We start from the raw sequence: 17320 nt of genomic DNA on the forward strand, positions 1-17320 counted from the left end.
GTCCTCCACCATATCAGAAAATATCGACATCATGCAATGCTAAAAGGTCGCTGGAGAATTACATAACACAAACGGCATCCTCTTGAATGAGAAAGTCACATAAGGACAAGTGAAGGGGGTTTTCTCTTAGTCTTCCGAAACTATTGAGATTTGATTGTACCCCGAGTACCCATCCAATAAACAATACCAACCCTTTCCAGCGAGATGATCTAACATATTATCCATGAACAACATAGGGAAATGGTCTTTTTCGATCCATACATTCAGCTCGAGATAGTCCATACACACTCTCCAACCAGTTACCGTCCTCATTGGGACAAGATCATTTTTAGCATTAGGAACCATAGTAATTCCTACTTTCTTTGGCACGCATTGGACTGGGCATACCCAAATACTATCAGCAATGGGATATATGACTCCAACATCTAACCACTTAATGAACTCCTTTTTCACAACCTCTTGCATTGGGGGATTCAGTCTCTTTTGATGCTCAATACATGGCTTGTTGTCTGACATGAGTTGAATTTTGTGAGAACAAACGCCCGAAGGAATCCCAATAATGTCCGTAATAGTCATATAGCCCTCTTAAACCGCCTCAGCACTGATACCAAGGCCTCTATTTGTCCTTCACTCAAATCAGCAGCAATGATTACGGGAAAAGTGCTATTTTGTCCCAAGAATACGTACCGCAAGTGGGATGGAAGAACCTTAAGTTCCAGTCTTGGAGGCTCATCAACAGACGATTTTGCAGGTGGGGTGTCTCGATTTTTCATGTCTAATTCCAACTGTTTTGGCTCGAAATGAAACTCGAACCTATGAAATGCATCAACTAGCTCATCATAGTCATTAATACCACCACTATCAAAATTCATCGTCACAGCTGCCAATGCCTCGACGCCTAACTTCTCTTCAATGGACACTTCAAATTCATTCTCCACCTTATGATTTACCACTGATACCGACTTAAGATCACTTTCATGCTTTATAGACATACCGATGTTAAAAGTTACCTCCTCATTATTTAATCGAAACATCATCTGCCATCTCTCCATATTGACCAACGCATGCCTAGTACCAAGAAATGGTCTCCCTAAAATGATGGGAACCTCAAAATTAACCTCACAATCTAGTATCACAAAGTCCACCAAAAAGATGAATGACTCAACTTTCACAAGGACATCTTGGAGCACTCCAATGGCCTTTTCACAGTTCTATCGACCATAAGTAAACGCATTGCAGTCAACTTTGGATCTCCTAAACCCAACATCTTATAAATGGACAATGGCATCAAATTAATGCTGGCACCTAAGTCACAAAAACCTTTCGCAAAGTGTAAAATCCCAATGGTACAACGATTAGTGAAAACTCCAGGATCCTTTTTCTTCTGCACAAGTGACCTAGTAGCAATAGCTCTACAATGTTGCAACTTCTCTTCATTCTTAAACTGACAACCCTCTTTTTGGTCATCAAGTCTTTCATGAATTTTGCATACCCAGGCATCTGTTCCAAAGCTTCTATCAAAGGGACATTTATGCACAGTTGCTTCAACATAGCGATGAACCTGCGATATTTTCCCTCTTCAGTCTTTTTCACCAACCTTTGTGGGAAGGGAGGTGGAGGTCTAGGCATAAGAATAAATTTTTGGGTTACCTCAACCTCCTTTTCTATATCATCTTCTGGATCTTCACTAACCTCAATCTCATAGGCACCTTTTTCTATCACTCTTTCAACCTCAGACAACATGGGGGGTCTATAATCTACTTTTCTGCATGTAGTGACTGCCATACAATGTCTATCATTTTTTGGATTTGGATGGTATGTCTAGGAAGTGAGCCTGTCTTGCGTGGGTTCACAGTAGCGAACAATTGACTAAATTGCTGCTCAAGTTGCTTGATCGACACTATATGGGCATCAACTTTCTGGACAATCCCAGACAAATCATTACACATCATTTTCACATTTATATCTATCGCATCAAACCTCTTGATCATCTTCTGCATCATATCTTCAATGCGAGTCATACTAGTACCAGCCTCTCTATTAACAGGTGGAACATATGGCCCAACCTTCTCATTCATTTTACCATAGTTGTTTTGGTTGTAATTGTTATCACGATTGAAGTTCCCATCCCGGACATAGTTTCCCTCACGATTGTAGTTTCCATAGTTCCGACCTTGGTTTCCTTGATGTTGGCGCCAATTATCCAACTTAGAACCTTAGGCGTTAGTTCCCCCCTGTCTGATCATTCACCAAATTTGCATCCTCCTCATAGTAGTACTCCTCAATTGGCGGTGGTGGAGTTATAATCAGATAATTTACTGAATTTATTTTCTCTGCACTTCCACTCACATGCTTTAATACCAAGCCAATTTCAGTCCTCATTTGAGCCATCTATTCACGAATATCATCATTGGATTGAATTGGTGCAGTTGGGATAGCAAACGTTCTTCTACCAGTATTTGCCTTTCTAGAGCTCCATGCTTTATTGTTGTGGGAGATCCTCTCAAGGTTTTCATCAATCTCCTCAAAAGTGTACTCACCATATGACCCTCCAGCAATAGTATCTAACACAGCCTTTCCATTGTCATCTTGTCGTATGTAGAAGTACTCCTTCAGTGACTCATCATTTATGCAGTGATTCAGAACACTCCTCATGAATCCAGTGAACCTATCCCATGAACTTCTTACTGACACTCAAGGTAGTGTTGTGAAATTATTCAGTTTATCTTTGTAATTCAACTTCTTGGATATCGGAAAGTACTTCTCCACGAACACCTTGTGCAGTTGGTTCCATATGTATATTGATTTGTATGGCAGCTCAGAAAACAATACAACAGCCTCACTAGCGAAAGTGGGAATACTTTCAAACCTATAATGTTCATATACAAGTTCGGTCGTCCCACACTACTCTTACAGACATTTGTCAATTCAGCCATATGAGTGTATAGATCTTTCAAAGATAACCCAGCGAACAACCTTCTTGCTGTAAGTATTTCCATAAGACTATTGGTCACCACAAATGTATACCCCGGAGGTAGTAAAAGAAGAACAATAGGCCCAGTTGATCCAGTTGTGTCATAGTCAACCCTGTAGTTATCACGTACCCTCGATGCTGGCGGTTTCTGCACCCATTCTACATTTTTTATTAGATGACCACCTTGAACCTGAGTGGGCACATTAACAACTCCAAGATATGGTTTAGACTTAAACTTGTAGGTTGGGGTCGATCCCACGAGGAATATGGTTTAGACTTAAACTTAACTCACGATTATATCATTTTAGTCAAACTATTTCCGAGGAAAGTAAACAAAAGGGGGGGTTGTAAATAATATAACAGTTTGTTGGTTTGAATTAATAAGTAACAAGTAAACAAGATTCATAGTTCAGATATTAATATAAGATGAAAACTAGGGTAAATGTGTTCCTCACAAGCTCTTAACGTAGTATTCCTAATAATAGTAATTATTTCCTAGTGCCTAACATGCAAGGCTGATAAGTTTGGTATCCCGAAGTGATTGTTAATCCAAGTATGAACTTTCACCGTGCAACTTGGTAAGTCTACGAGTGTGTACTTTACTATCCCTTACCTTTACCCCGGATTAGTCATTGTGTCAATTGAGTTAGGTATTCACCCTCATGTCAACTGATTAAAGTCAGACTATTAGATAGCAGCAAATAATTACCTAAAGCTTAATTGTTTAATCCTTTTCTCATTCATTACCCCCTTGGTAAGGAAAGTAGGAACGATGCGAGTTGTAACGTTGGTCTACGTTAAAAAGACTTCTAAACTAAAGGATTAACAATACATGCATAAACATTATACAAGAATTAATTAGTTATTATTCATACATTGTTAATTGCTCATGATTTCCATAACTCTAGTTGTGGATTTAGCTACTCAAGCTTGAGAATTCACAATTCATGTTAGGGTTACTAAAAAAATCATGAACATACAATTAGAATAGATGAAAACCGAAATCATAAATTGAAATTCAAAGTGAAAATTGAATAAACTAGCTTTCGGAATTAAAGTGCCAAAGTGTTTGCAAATTAATTACAAAATCCAAAAATAAAAGTCTCCAATATTGTCAACTCCCAAAAATGGAAATAACAACTAGTACTTATAAGAACTAAATCCTAAACATAGTAGGAAAACGAAATAAGGAACACCTGGTAAGACGTGGTTTCGATTGACGACACGACCTACGGGCAGTGGATCAGCCTAGGGTATGTGGTTCACCTCTGTGGTTTAGCACTTGGAAAATATTTCAGAGTCTTCAAACGACAGTCCCACCTATGGTACGTGGACTGGTCTACAGTCCGTCCTGTCCCTCCGTGGTTCAAATACTGGAAATCAACTTTCAGATCAGAAATAACGGTCGTGCATGATGGTCCGTCATTTACTCAACGGGGCATCGTTTGCCTCCGTGGTTCCACATTTGGTCAAACTTCCATGAACTATCATCTACGCTTCAGAACCTATGACCCGTCACTAGACCTACAGTCCATAGTTGGCTCCGTCGACTGCTACTGTTGCCACTTGAGTTCTTTTCTCTCTTAATAGCTTTCGAACCACTTTGCAACAAAGATTACATAAAAACCATTATATCTTATGACAAACAGCCCAAGACTCACACAAACTCTAAGTGAAATACATCAAAAATATTGTAAACTCACGGTATATCAACGGGCGGCCTCAGTCGCGAGCAGCTAACCGACCTGGCTCTCTATTTAAATTATGGTCGCAACCAACCTTGCCTCTGTTATTAAAATTGGTATTCCTCCTCTATCTGAACTCTCATTTTGGTGATTCAAAGTCCCACGTGCTCATAATTGTTGGGAATACCTAGTGGAGTAATTGGATTGTTTTGGTGATACTCTATTTGAGTTAAATTTGGTGCGAAAGTTTTTTGACTTTTTCCTTTTTATTTGTGTTTTCATTATGGGTTGTTGTTTCTGTTGTTTTAGGCCACGAATTGCATCCTATTTTGGGACACAAGTTAAAGGCATGGTTTAGGACCTTTTGATAGATTCAATCCCAAAATTTCCAAAATGGATCCCATAATTCCCATCTAACACTAAAAATTAGTCTATCTCAGCTTTGGGTGATTTTGTTATCTAAACTACCATATTGACATTGTGATCCTATTCTTTAAAACATCACAACGTTCAGAGTCTATTCGTAAGGGAAAAACTCCAGCATTATGATTTGGAGCACGTGTGATCGACCTACAGGTAGGCTACGACTTCCTTTCTATTTAGATTGAGCATGAGTGTGTGAATTCATGATGATTAGTGTGAATTGAAGGCGAATCCCTATTTATTCCTACTTTTTTTTAGAAACCATGATTTATGGTTGATTACTATTGTTTGAGGGTAGTACCATGTTTAGTTGGGGTTGTACGTGTGTTGTCGCATGCTATGTGATTTACTTGTTTTACTATGTGTTTCTTGAAGCATGTGTGGCCTTAGTATAAGATAGACTAGTGTTAAATTAGAATTGTGAACCTTGTGACTTTTGTATGTCTCTTACGCCGCTCGAATGGACTAAGTCCTTGTGGACTGGGATGTAAGACTTGGGTATGATAGTATGAGCCTTACGTTGGGCATTTACGCAACTTGTTGGCTCTTTTGTCTTCTCCCCCTACTTCTGATGGGATTTCTCAAGATTTGAGTACTTTAAGCATAGAGCATATCATGATACCTTTGGGAGTTTAAGTCGATCCATGATAGCTTGGAGCCTACTTGAGATCATCTTCGGAGTCGATATAACCCCGAGTAACTTTTTCTAGTTGGGCGACTTAAGCTCACGTGGGTGGCTTGGCTGGCTAGGCAGCCTTGATATTTGATATCCTCTACGAAGTTGACACGCCCTTAGGTCACTCTTGCTAGCTGGGTGGATTACACCCCTAGGAGTGGACTCTGTGGTTGGGTTACCTGGGTTGGTTGTCACTCTTACTAGTCGGGCTGGGAGTTGACTGGTTCTTGGTTACTTGGGCTGGGAGCTTGGCTGAAGTCCTTGGATTTGGATCTGGGTTACTCTTCTTTCTTATAGACTTATCTATTATGTATAGTAGTAGGGCTTATGGATATCGAAGATGAGGGTGAGATTTTGGCGTCCTAGATGAGTCTGTCTCCATCTCTATATATGTTAGCTTGTCTTTTGCCTTTGAGACGGCTTGTTGTGGTCCTATTTTGGAACTTATATTTATCTTGTTAGACAGTTTTGTACTCGTGACTTCTAGTACTTTGGAGGGTTTCCTTTGTATATAGTTTAGGTTTGCTTTTCATTTTGTCTTTTCTTATCGTTAGTATTATTTTCTGTTTAGTTCCACCCTTGTAATCATTACTTTTCTTCTGGGTACGGGTCGGCTTACCTACTGATGGGTTGTAGTAGGTGCCATCATGACTTGGGAATTCGGATCGTGACAAAAGTATAGGTTTGTATCTTTGTATTCTTTATCTCATTTCATCTACTCAACGAGGGACATCTTTAAACCGGGGACATTATGATCTTATAAGTTGATAAACGGTTAATTGATATTGATTGTGTATTTCACTAAAAGAACTTGATTTCCCATGTCTTATAATATTTCTTCTCTTCCATAACTCCCAAATTATAATGGTTGGAATTTCCTTCATAATAGTCTACACATTGGGGTTTCCTTGATAGCTCCACCACTTGTGAAAGAGTTGAAAAAGATGATCTCATTCAACGATAATACATGCACAGGAAGCAAACAACCTACATAGCTTTTGGGCTATTGGGGTTGTTAATAATAAATGTGCCATGGTTTCCAATGTTCCCTCCTCACAACAATAACATTTCAAGGCAATCTACATATTCATCCTTTTGAGATTACCATATGTAGCATTTCTTCTCCTCCACACTCTCCATAGAAAGAATGATATCTTAAAAGGTTGCCCCTTTACCCACACATTCTTCAACCAGTCTACTTCTTCTTTCCACTTCCTTAGATGTGATAGGTTGACTTAACTTTTAACACCTCTCTTGTATTTCCCATCCACCATGCTTTGTCTAATCCATTGATGTTTATTTTAGAATTAACATTTTCAATGATGCGTGTTGCCAATTCATCTGACATGTATCTTAATAACTTTTCAGCATTCCATTCCCCATTGATAATATAATCATTCACCATCATATCCTCCTCAACCAAATCTTCCTTAATGAAGTATAGAGCACCCTATTTCGTTTAATATCAAACAAAAACTTTGAATTTCTTGACTAAACCAGCCACCAAATATCATGTTCCACTTCCTCCCTAATATTCGTCATCCTTCTCCATACATGTGAAGCTCTTTTAATATATTTTTACATTAGTAGGATAAAGCTTCTTACAATACTTGTTCTCCATGAATTTAGCCCATAAAGAAGTAGTGGATATCCTGAAATTCCAACATAACTTTGCAAAAAGTGCTCATGTAAAAATCTTAACCCAAGTCCCCCTTCATTCTTTGGGTGGCACATTTTCTTCCAAGCCACCCATTATTTACCTCTTTGTAACACCTCAGATTTGGAAAAGAAATAAGAAAATGTAGTTTTTGGGTTGTAGTCTGTGTCCACGGGTCCCATCTACGGATCGTAGAAGCTCCTACGGGTAGTAGATGGCAACCATAGGAACATGGACAAATGAAATTTTTAAATCAAATCTCAGTATCCTTTTTACGGTTCACCAGGACGATCCGTCAATCTTTGTACAAGTCGTACGAAGGTCTCGTAGACGACCCCCAAATTTAGTTAAATTTTAAAGTTTAAAAGTTGGTTCTACAATTGGTATGTACAGTCTGTAGGAAGACTTGTGAGTCATACATAAGTTTCTATCAAAAGTAGCATTTGAAGTCCCAGTAACCTACTACGGTTGACCAGTACGGTCCGTAGAAGGTCCCACTGTAGATGGAGCCCGATAGTTATTTTTAAAGGGGATTTTAGGTCTTTTCATAATTATTTTAACCCAGAACTATGTCGTTTTACCTATATCCCTAAGACCTATATAGAATTTTTAGTCCCGATTAACCCATTTTCAAGTCTTTCTCCTAAATTCCCTAAACTTGACCAAATTCATCCTCTCAAATTCCCTCAAGTCTAAGAATGAAGAAGAAGAAGAAGAAGAAGTTAGGGTTCCAATCAAGTCTCCAGTTTCTCCATTTTCTTGGGCATAAAGGATCAAGGTATGTGAGTATTCACCCATGGAGTCCTTTCCTCCACAGGGTCCCAAAGATTTCAATTTTCAATTGATCAAATTAGGGTTTCAATTCAATGAATGTGGGTTTCTTTCAATTATGATCAATTATGATTAATTATAATTAATGAAGTCTTCTAATGAATCATTTGATGTTTATCTATGATATTTAATTGAAATTTCATCTACCCATGCCTACATTATGCTTTTCAAACATGATTCTATGAGGAACCTATGACTATGAATTGTGAAGTTATGAAGATATACATGTTTTCATGAAGTTATTTAAATGAATTGATGATGCTTTGAAAGGAAAGTATTGATGTTATTGTGAAAGGATTTCTCACTTACTTATATGATCATAATTGTGAAAAGTATTTGTCACAAATGAAATCACATTGGTGAAAGGTTTTCTCATCAATGTTGAATTATGTTTAAGGAGCTATTCTATATTTTGATCTTAAAAGATGTGGACTGGTATTTATCATTGCCTTTTCTATGTTAAAATGATATTTGACTTTTATCTATTTCATTGAGATTTAGACTTATCACGGAGGGGGCTTTGAGGTGGAGGCTCAAATAGGGTAGTCTCTAGTAGTAATTCTAGTCCCAAACTAGGTTCCCCCATAGGATTGTCTTAAAAGACCTAGCTAGTGGATCCACTTTAGCAAATGATGATATGTATGGACTCTACCTTTGCAAGTAGTTTCCCTTTCTTTCTGTATGAGGGATATACCGGATTCCATGATATAACTCTCATGGTCTTATTGTTGGTTAAAGCTAATACCACACAAAAGGCCTATGTTTTCTTCAAATCTTTTCTTCTGTCTTTTATGTTAATATACATGACCATGCTTTCATCATTATCAAGTCATCTTTTTCTATAAATTACTTATATTATCAAGCCTATGTTTATGTGTATTGCCTCATACCTAGTACATTCCATGTACCAATTCATACTTGTACCTACAATGTTTCACTAATTTAGGGTCCGACACTTTCATTCTCCATTTTCGTGGCTAGTTGATTCGTTTGGGCATTTGAATATTAGTGAGTCCTCATGATCCGAGGGCCAATAGTCTTTTATTGTTTTCATGTCATTTTAATTTTGGACTTTGTTTGTGATGTATGGGTTACGTCCCAATAACTTTCCTTATGATGTAATAGATAACTTCGAGACTTATGTTTAGACTTTCGCTTTTGTCAAACTCTTTTATATACAATGTTACTTTTAAACTCTTTTGTTTCTATTATCTTGTATGATGCATGCTAAGCGACTTGTGTAGGGGCTCTCACGGTCTTATACGCTATGTCATGTCTAGGGTGTACTTTGGGTCGTGACACTCTTATTCCTGTGTTATTTCCCCAAAATAATTTTGGAAAAACTTGATGAATTTTCTCAATTACTATTTTGGGGGGATTCATGGAAGGTAGGAGATAAACTGGTATAGATTGTGAGACATGATTAATGAGAGTGAATTTACCTCCAAAGGACGGGAACTTATTTTGCCATGACAGTACCCTTCTGGCAACCTTTCTGGATTTGGTCTTCAAAATGTATGCTACTCTTTCTCCCACAAATAGTTTGACATACCAAATAAACAAAAGGGAAATTCCCCTATCTCATCCCTATAATCCTTCTAAGTTTGATAGCCACTATTAGAGGTGTTTTTATCATGCAAATAGAAAAAGCTCTTTGATTTGTTGATCATTTGCCTCGACACCTTCTCATATTCTATTATCACCCTCATCATCTTAACAATCAACCATTTTATCTCCTGATCCAAAAAGAATTGTATCATCTGCATGTGATAGGTGGTTTATCTCCAAACTCCACTTTGGCAATCCATACCCCTTGTACTATTTTACCCCTCTTGATGATTGGAAAATACCACTGGATTTCCCATCAATTAGTACAGAGTACCAATTATTTGAAATCAGTCTCCAAATCATATAAATTATTATCTCTCATTAAAAAAAACCTTCGTAGCACCTTTGTTAGAGCAATTCAAGATACCTTGTCATATGCCTTCGTAATATCAAATTTAACCACCACATTAATCTGCTTGTTTCTCATGTTGATATCTCAAATTATTTCTTGTGCCACAAGAACATTTTCTGTGATGCTTCATCCGTTCACAAAGCTAGCTTGTGTTTGTGATATAGTTCCTGGTAATACTCATAATATTCTCTCATGCACGATATGATTTTGTTAGTTAATGAGATCAAGCTAATAGGTGTTAGCCTCATATTTGAGAAAGTTTTCACCTCCTCCTTCTAAGGGAGCAGTACCAAGTTGGTGTGCATAATAAATTTGGGAAAATTGTTCCCACAAAAGAAACCCTGACCAATCTTGTGATATCCTCACCAATAAGATCCCAACAACTTTGGAAAGTTTTTTTCCAGAAAAATCATCAGTGCCATATGCACTCTCTCCATTTTTTCTTCAAAAACAACACCCTTCACCTCCTTTCTACTAGGTAATCTCGTCATTTCTTTATTTTGTTCTGTTGTGATCAACTGAGTAATATGTTGTAGCATGGTGAAGTCTAAGCTATCCCATTTTATTTGAATTGTTTCTAAACAAAAAACAAAGCCTCCTCGCCAATTTGCGGCTCCTTGGCTATTGGTGATTTTTGCTAGCTGTAATTTCTTCGTTATTCCCTTTACATAAGGATGAATGTTTTTGAGTTACTGTAATCTTTTACAAACTATTTCATCCTCGCATTTTGATTCCAGTAATCTTCCTCTATTCTCAAGTATTTCTTCAATTTTGCCTCCATTTTGTTCAGTTCTACCCTATTTTCAGTTGTTGGATCTATTTCCAGCTGAGCCTTGCTTTAATGATGTCCTCTATTATAGCAGTTTTCTGAAAGATGTTACCAAAGATCTCTTTTTTCCACTTTGTTGGATCCCTCTTCACCTTCAATTATTTTGCTTGAAACTCTATGAATGAACTGCCCACAAAATTTGCACATCAGTACTACTGCATGATTCCGTTAAAATATGGATGTTTGGTCCAGAAATTTAAAAATCTGAACGGTTTTTTGAGAGGCTTTTATGTGGAGTTGCCAATCAAATGTAAAGAATCATGATTAGAACCTTGTCTAATAAAATGATGTACCTTCGAAGATGGGAAAATGTTTAGAAAATCCCGATCAACCAAAATTCTGTCTAATCTTTTGAAAATATTGTCTTCTCTAATTCTTCTATTCCATTAGTGAATTTACTCTCTATTAATCTTACTTATTCCAATGCACAATTGTTTATGCAGATTTCAAAATTGATTGATCCATGTTGAGTGAATGAAAGACCACCTAACTTTTCCTCCTTGATCTTAGGCGTATTTATATACCGATTTACTAATATTTACCCACATATGTCTTAAGTTTTGAGAATAATTTCTAAGCTAGTTGTTATATTTTGTGAACCTTGCATTGATTGCGCACTAAGACATGTGATTAGTATATGCAGGAATTTTTCAAAGGTAAAGGGAGCCTATAGGAGCTAGCACAAAGAAAGGAAGTTTAGAAACAACTCAAAGGAGCATGGGCTGGATGAAACAAAGGAAAAAAATTGGCCTACCACCTTTGGCACAGGACGTCAGGCCATAAACTACTGAAGACTCTCCTTGGTGCACTGATGGCGTAGGGCGCCAAACCCTAAACTACTAAAAGGGTCCCCTAGCGCATTAGTGGTGTGACGTCCCAACCCTGGTCTGACATTCCTGAGGAATTTGAGTTGAATTAGGATTCCAAATTTGTTGAGAATTGGGAATTTATTTCCTAAACTCTATATATAGGACCCTAGACTTATTTTGTAAAAAGTCGACTTATTTTTGGTGTGTAAGAGAAAGGATAAACAATTCGTCTTATGTTTTGATTCTCTACTCTTTACTTAGTTCTGAATTTCATGAAAACAATTGTCTTAATGTTTTTGAATATTATGAGTGGCTTAAAACCATTGTTCTGCGTTGTTTCTACAGGTTATTGTTGAACATTGATTATTTTTGAATTAATGTTGGTTATCACTAAAATTACTTTTAAATTCTTATTTTAGTATTTCATGATTGGCCACCATTGAGATAAACATATTATTTATTCTTGAAATTGAGAGACGAAGAGGTAGATAGACCAGAGAATATAAAGAGGTCGATCTCTCTTGCATATCACTTGTTCAGATTCGTGTTCAGGATTCACACCCGGATGAACACCTAGCTTGATTACTACACGGGATAAAATATAAATGCTCACCAATTGTGTCTATATATCCCTACTCAACTATGTAGTCAGACAATCAATTGGAGTAGGTGATTATAGGTCGAGAGATTATGATCATATAATTAACCCTGTAAATCAGTAATTTGATAACCTTAGTTAATTCATTACATGAGATGTGATACATGAGACCTTAAGCATACTTCAACACTGGAATTTTCTCATAATTGTTCAAATCGCCGAAATTGAAGTTGTCCTTGTTAGTTACTTTAATAATTGAATTTTTTGCATTAGTAGTAAACAAAAATCACAATCTCTTGGAAACACTTTTTTTTAATTGTGGAAATAATAGAATTAATATAAAGTGATCGTAAGTCCCTTGGTTTTGACAACTCAGATCTAAAAAGAACTATATTACTTGCGCGACCACGTACACTTGCATGTGAAATTAGAAGCAACAAGTTGTTGGTATGATATCACATTGAGATCACTCCCTACAATCTATGGGTCCTCTATTTCTTCAACTAAAAGACTCAGGTCTACCCATAATTCCAGCCTTTCCAGAGCATCACACTTGGTATAGACCAAAGTGATGAAGAAGGACATGTTATCTTTAAGAAATATCATTGATAAGAATTGAATAGTGTTCGATACCACACTGCCTACCCACTCTTCTCTCTACAGAAAATTAAGATCTTGGCAAAAATATTTACCAAAGCATGACTCATACCCAACTTTCTTTTGTAATGATCTAGCTTTGATGGATATTGAAAAGGTTTCATTAAAGCTATAAATGAATAATGATGTCTTCTACCTAGATTCATCAACCTCTCAAAAGACTTTTGAGTGTTAACAAATTTAATATTCTAAAACATTATTTTTTCAATCATTGACTACTTTTTGTAATCCTATCCTTGATGCTCCTTGTTTGGAAGTGAAGCAGAATTGTAACCTTTCCTTTCTTTGCTCCGTTTTTCAAACTGTTTGTCTGTTTAGGAGATAATTCCCCCGCTTTACTTATCTGTTGAATGTTGTACCCCATAGTCTCGTCTTCCTTTGTTGAATTTCTTCCTTTATTTCCTCAATTAACACTAGGGCTTTCTTAAATATCAGATATTTGCTTGCATGACTCACCTTTATCTCCTCCATCCTTTGATGATACTTTATTTATTGAATCCTGATTGTTGTCCCTCACAATCCCTTGTTAATTTGTGCTCCTTATCAACTTAGGACTACTCTCTACTTGTCACTTCAATTGGATCAATCCTACTTACTGGCGTTGATCATTGGCAGTTATTCTTTTGACTGTCCTTTTGATCATGGCCGGCTGTTGCTGATTGATTGGTTCCTACCTCTTTGCCACTTTCTCCCTATTAATATTTTTTACCTAATCTATACCATCTTGTGCTTCCACCACCGTTGGCTCTTTCGGCTCACCTTCTTCAAGGGCATCAAATTTATTTTCAGTGATAATACCCACCCTATTCTAAACTTTTCCTTGTTGAGGGTTATTTTTTTTACCACCCCACTTTTTGTGTCTTGCTTCCATGAATTCTTCATTGTCCCGAACTTTTGGATTTATTCCTTCTCCCCCTTTCTTGTCCAGTTTCTATCCCTCTTCCTTTTGATTTTCGCTTTCTCCTTTCTTCGTATCAGTCTCTCATTTGTCTCTTTTATCATTCATTAGGTGAAGCTCTGGGTGCTCCACGTAACATTGATGCTCATTATGCCCCTGTATCATACAAGTCTTCAAGTATTTTGGCACATAATCATACTTGATCTTGATCCATTTTTCTACTATTTTCCAATTCGTCCTTTTCACTCCTGTGTTGATACTCTTTGGAAATTCCTTCAAGAGGTCCACTTCGACCTTTACCCTCGCACAACTAGGCCTTCTCTGGTTTTTGTATCCATATCCACTTGTAGAGGCATACCTACCGCCGATGCCAATGCGAAGAGTGCCTCCCTCCCATAAAAATTTGGAGGAAGTGATGGAAAGGATATCCAATCAATGGCAGTCATTGTTTCCTCCTCCAGATTACAATGGATCCCATTTCAGGGTCCTAATAGGATAAGACTAATTCTAATGAGCTATGTAAAATGTTGGCTTTAATAGGAGGTGCACATAATCCTCCAATTATGTATCCCTAATCAAAACATGTATGTTATATTGTCAATCTGTGTTTAAAACAGAATTACTTATTCTAATAAACTTTGCAGAAACACGAAGTAACCAAAGTTTTAATGAACCAGTAAGAATAGAAGAACATATATTAATTCAGAACAACTAAAATTTGTAAAACATACCAGAATCTGGAAAAAGACAAAACGGAAAAGATCAATCACACTGAATGCACAGTGTCCCCTTAAGAAAATTATTCCCCTTTAGTATCCGACATTTGATTTGGAATATGTCCTCCCAGGATAGAATGATCTCAATCACCAGTGTATTGATACCCAAAACTCTGGTGTCAATGAACCACTCAACAGCAGTAAAGTACACGAAAAAACTTTGTGCAGAGGAAGAAGAAGAAAAGAGAATAAATCGTAAGGAAAAAATCTGAAGAATCTATGAATTTACAGGCAAGAGGAACTGGTTCCGAAAGGTTCCTGAAAGTTGCAACCTTTTAGAACAGTCACTTCCAACGGCAGGAAATTCAAATAGAACGGGAAAGAATTTAAATAAAATGGGTCGCGAACGGACCAATGTTTCGATTAATTAACTAATTAATTCAAACGTTTTGGCCATTTAATTTAATTTAATAAAATAAATAATTAACTAAATAATTAAAATAAACTTTGTCAAAAAATTAATCTCTCGATCATTTTCCAAAGCCGTAGCCCAGCGACGATGACGGCGCAAGGAGGGTCCCTCTTTCCAACCCTTTTAACAATTAATAGGAGTGTTTCAATATTTAAACTCTTCTATTTTTCTTTCCACCACTGATGAGGGAGAAATGCCTTTTCACTAAAGCATAAGAAGACTTTTCAAGTTCCCAACTCTTCAAGTTCCAAACTTTCCAAGTTCCTCTCTTTTCATCTTCCCTTCATTTCCCATTAACTCTTGCTACATACCCAACATGTTATTCAACAACCCAATATTACACTCTCCTTTTAACTCGCTCTGTGTGGGAATGAGTTTGCGTAATTCTTGAATGTTAGGCAATCCGTAAGAGAATTTCCCAATCATTACGTATTGCAAACAATACGAGGTTCTCCATGCAAATAAAGTACTGGTTTGAAAGGGATATGTTTTATGTTGGTGGCTGGTGGCTGGTGCAGGGGCGGCTCAATAGTGTTAAAAAAAAGACATGTGCCTTAGGCCCCGAAATTTAAGGGGCCTCATTTTTAATAATAATAGGTTATAAGTTATTAATATTTTTAACAAATATTGAATACTATTTGTAGAAAAAGTAAATTTTCATGAAAAATGAAGGAATTATTAGAAGAAATTTGACATATTTGGAGTACTATATCTCATGATAAATAATTTAAAATAAGAGTGGTTATATTATCAATTGAAAACTAGAATAAATCAATTATATAAAAGTTATTAACAATTTAAGTTTAAGGCCCAGCTTGATTTTTGCTTTAGGCCACTAATATGCTTGAACCGCCCCTGGGCTGGTGGTTTCAAAAAAGTGGCATATGGGATTGACGAAGGTCATGCCGATGTTTGGCCAACCTCTGGCAAAGGTTGTTCTGTGGTGGTAGTCATCACTATCGGAAAACACGTTTAAAAGCTAGGTTTTGACGATGGAGCTAGGGTTTTTTTTTAAAGTCTTTCCCCAGCATTAAATTTAAAGAGAAACTGTTACTTCACCAAAGGCGAACAAAATCTGCCCAAAAACTCAAAATGATATTCATAAAATCTATCTAATTGCCCTCATTTAGGAAAGCAATTATTAAATTAAAAGTTTTAATTTAATATTGAAAAAGTTTAAGCAACAAAATCAATCTCTTACCATTTTCTAACATTTGATAGTCTCTTAAAATTTATTAACTTTCCATTACAAAAATGTCAACTTTACATATTGTATTTGACAAGAGAATTATGAAAAAAAATAAAAATTTAAAGGGTTTTACCCTCTTGTGAACCAAGCGAGATAACAACTTAAAATACAACAAACTTCTTTATTCTTAATTTGCTCAAGATTTGTTATACCAATGACTTCTTCAAAACAAGAGCTTATCAAGTTAGTGTTTTATCGATTTCATTTAATTTTTTCTCATTTTTTTGTTTTTATTATACCATCTTTGTGATTTTTTATGCGTAATTCAATTCTTAGTGAGATGAAGAAAGCAAGCAATGAGCATAACTTCAAAAAGAAAATGCTCTTCTCAGAATACAAATTGTTGCGTGAATTGATGGAGAGGTCAACTTCTCCTCGTACTGAAAATCAAGAGAAACTTCTTAAAGAGTTCCATGATAAATTTGAGCAATTGAAAACAGAGGTTAATTTTATTTCATCAAATATTCATTTACGGAATGCTCTAGTAAATAGATTATTGACTATATTAGCCTTTTCTTTTGCAGTATAAGAAATTATCAAGCTTTATGAATTCGATGAGGACAATATTTGATGGGAAGTAAAGTTAATCCTGGAGATTATCAGTGAGATTGTGTATGCCAAGTTTGTTATTGCTTAAAAATCAACAGAGAAAAATAAATACTAATTACTAATTTTACAATCAAACTAAATGAACTACAAATTAAAAATAGTCAATTATCGTGATTCTCGTCCAATGGAATAATTTTTTGATCGTACTTGATTCTCATGCACCTTACAAAATCAAGAGTACTTGTGAATTTTACTAACAAATTCGGCAATATCTAACACATAGTAATAAAAAATAATTAATTCAAATGATAAGAATATTTCTTCTCGAGCTTTTATT

At 36.3% G+C, this 17320-nt stretch overlaps 1 protein-coding gene across 1 annotated transcript; it reads right to left on the bottom strand.

The window, feature by feature from the left end:
* Nucleotides 1–1168: 1168 nt before the first annotated feature.
* Nucleotides 1169–2078, bottom strand: LOC125868468 (uncharacterized). Its single transcript, XM_049549107.1, has 3 exons — nt 1864–2078; nt 1562–1765; nt 1169–1472 (listed from the first exon to the last, which is right to left on the bottom strand). The coding sequence occupies exons 1-3, from the start codon at nt 2076–2078 to the stop codon at nt 1169–1171; spliced, it is 723 nt and encodes a 240-aa protein (XP_049405064.1).
* Nucleotides 2079–17320: the final 15242 nt, after the last annotated feature.

Source organism: Solanum stenotomum, chromosome 6 (assembly GCF_019186545.1).
Source record: "Solanum stenotomum isolate F172 chromosome 6, ASM1918654v1, whole genome shotgun sequence".
NCBI classification, from domain to species: Eukaryota; Viridiplantae; Streptophyta; class Magnoliopsida; order Solanales; family Solanaceae; genus Solanum; species Solanum stenotomum.

What these genes read in the sequence shown, in the direction of transcription:
- LOC125868468 (XM_049549107.1), bottom strand. Translation starts at nt 2,078, where the DNA reads ATGAATGAGAAGGTTGGGCCATATGTTCCACCTGTTAATAGAGAGGCT. An exon ending in GAGCAGCAATTTAGTCAATT is followed by an intron (nt 1,766 to 1,863) that starts GTTCGCTACTGT and finishes CACTACATGCAG; the next exon opens with AAAAGTAGATTATAGACCCC. An exon ending in GAAGAGGGAAAATATCGCAG is followed by an intron (nt 1,473 to 1,561) that starts GTTCATCGCTAT and finishes AATTCATGAAAG; the next exon opens with ACTTGATGACCAAAAAGAGG.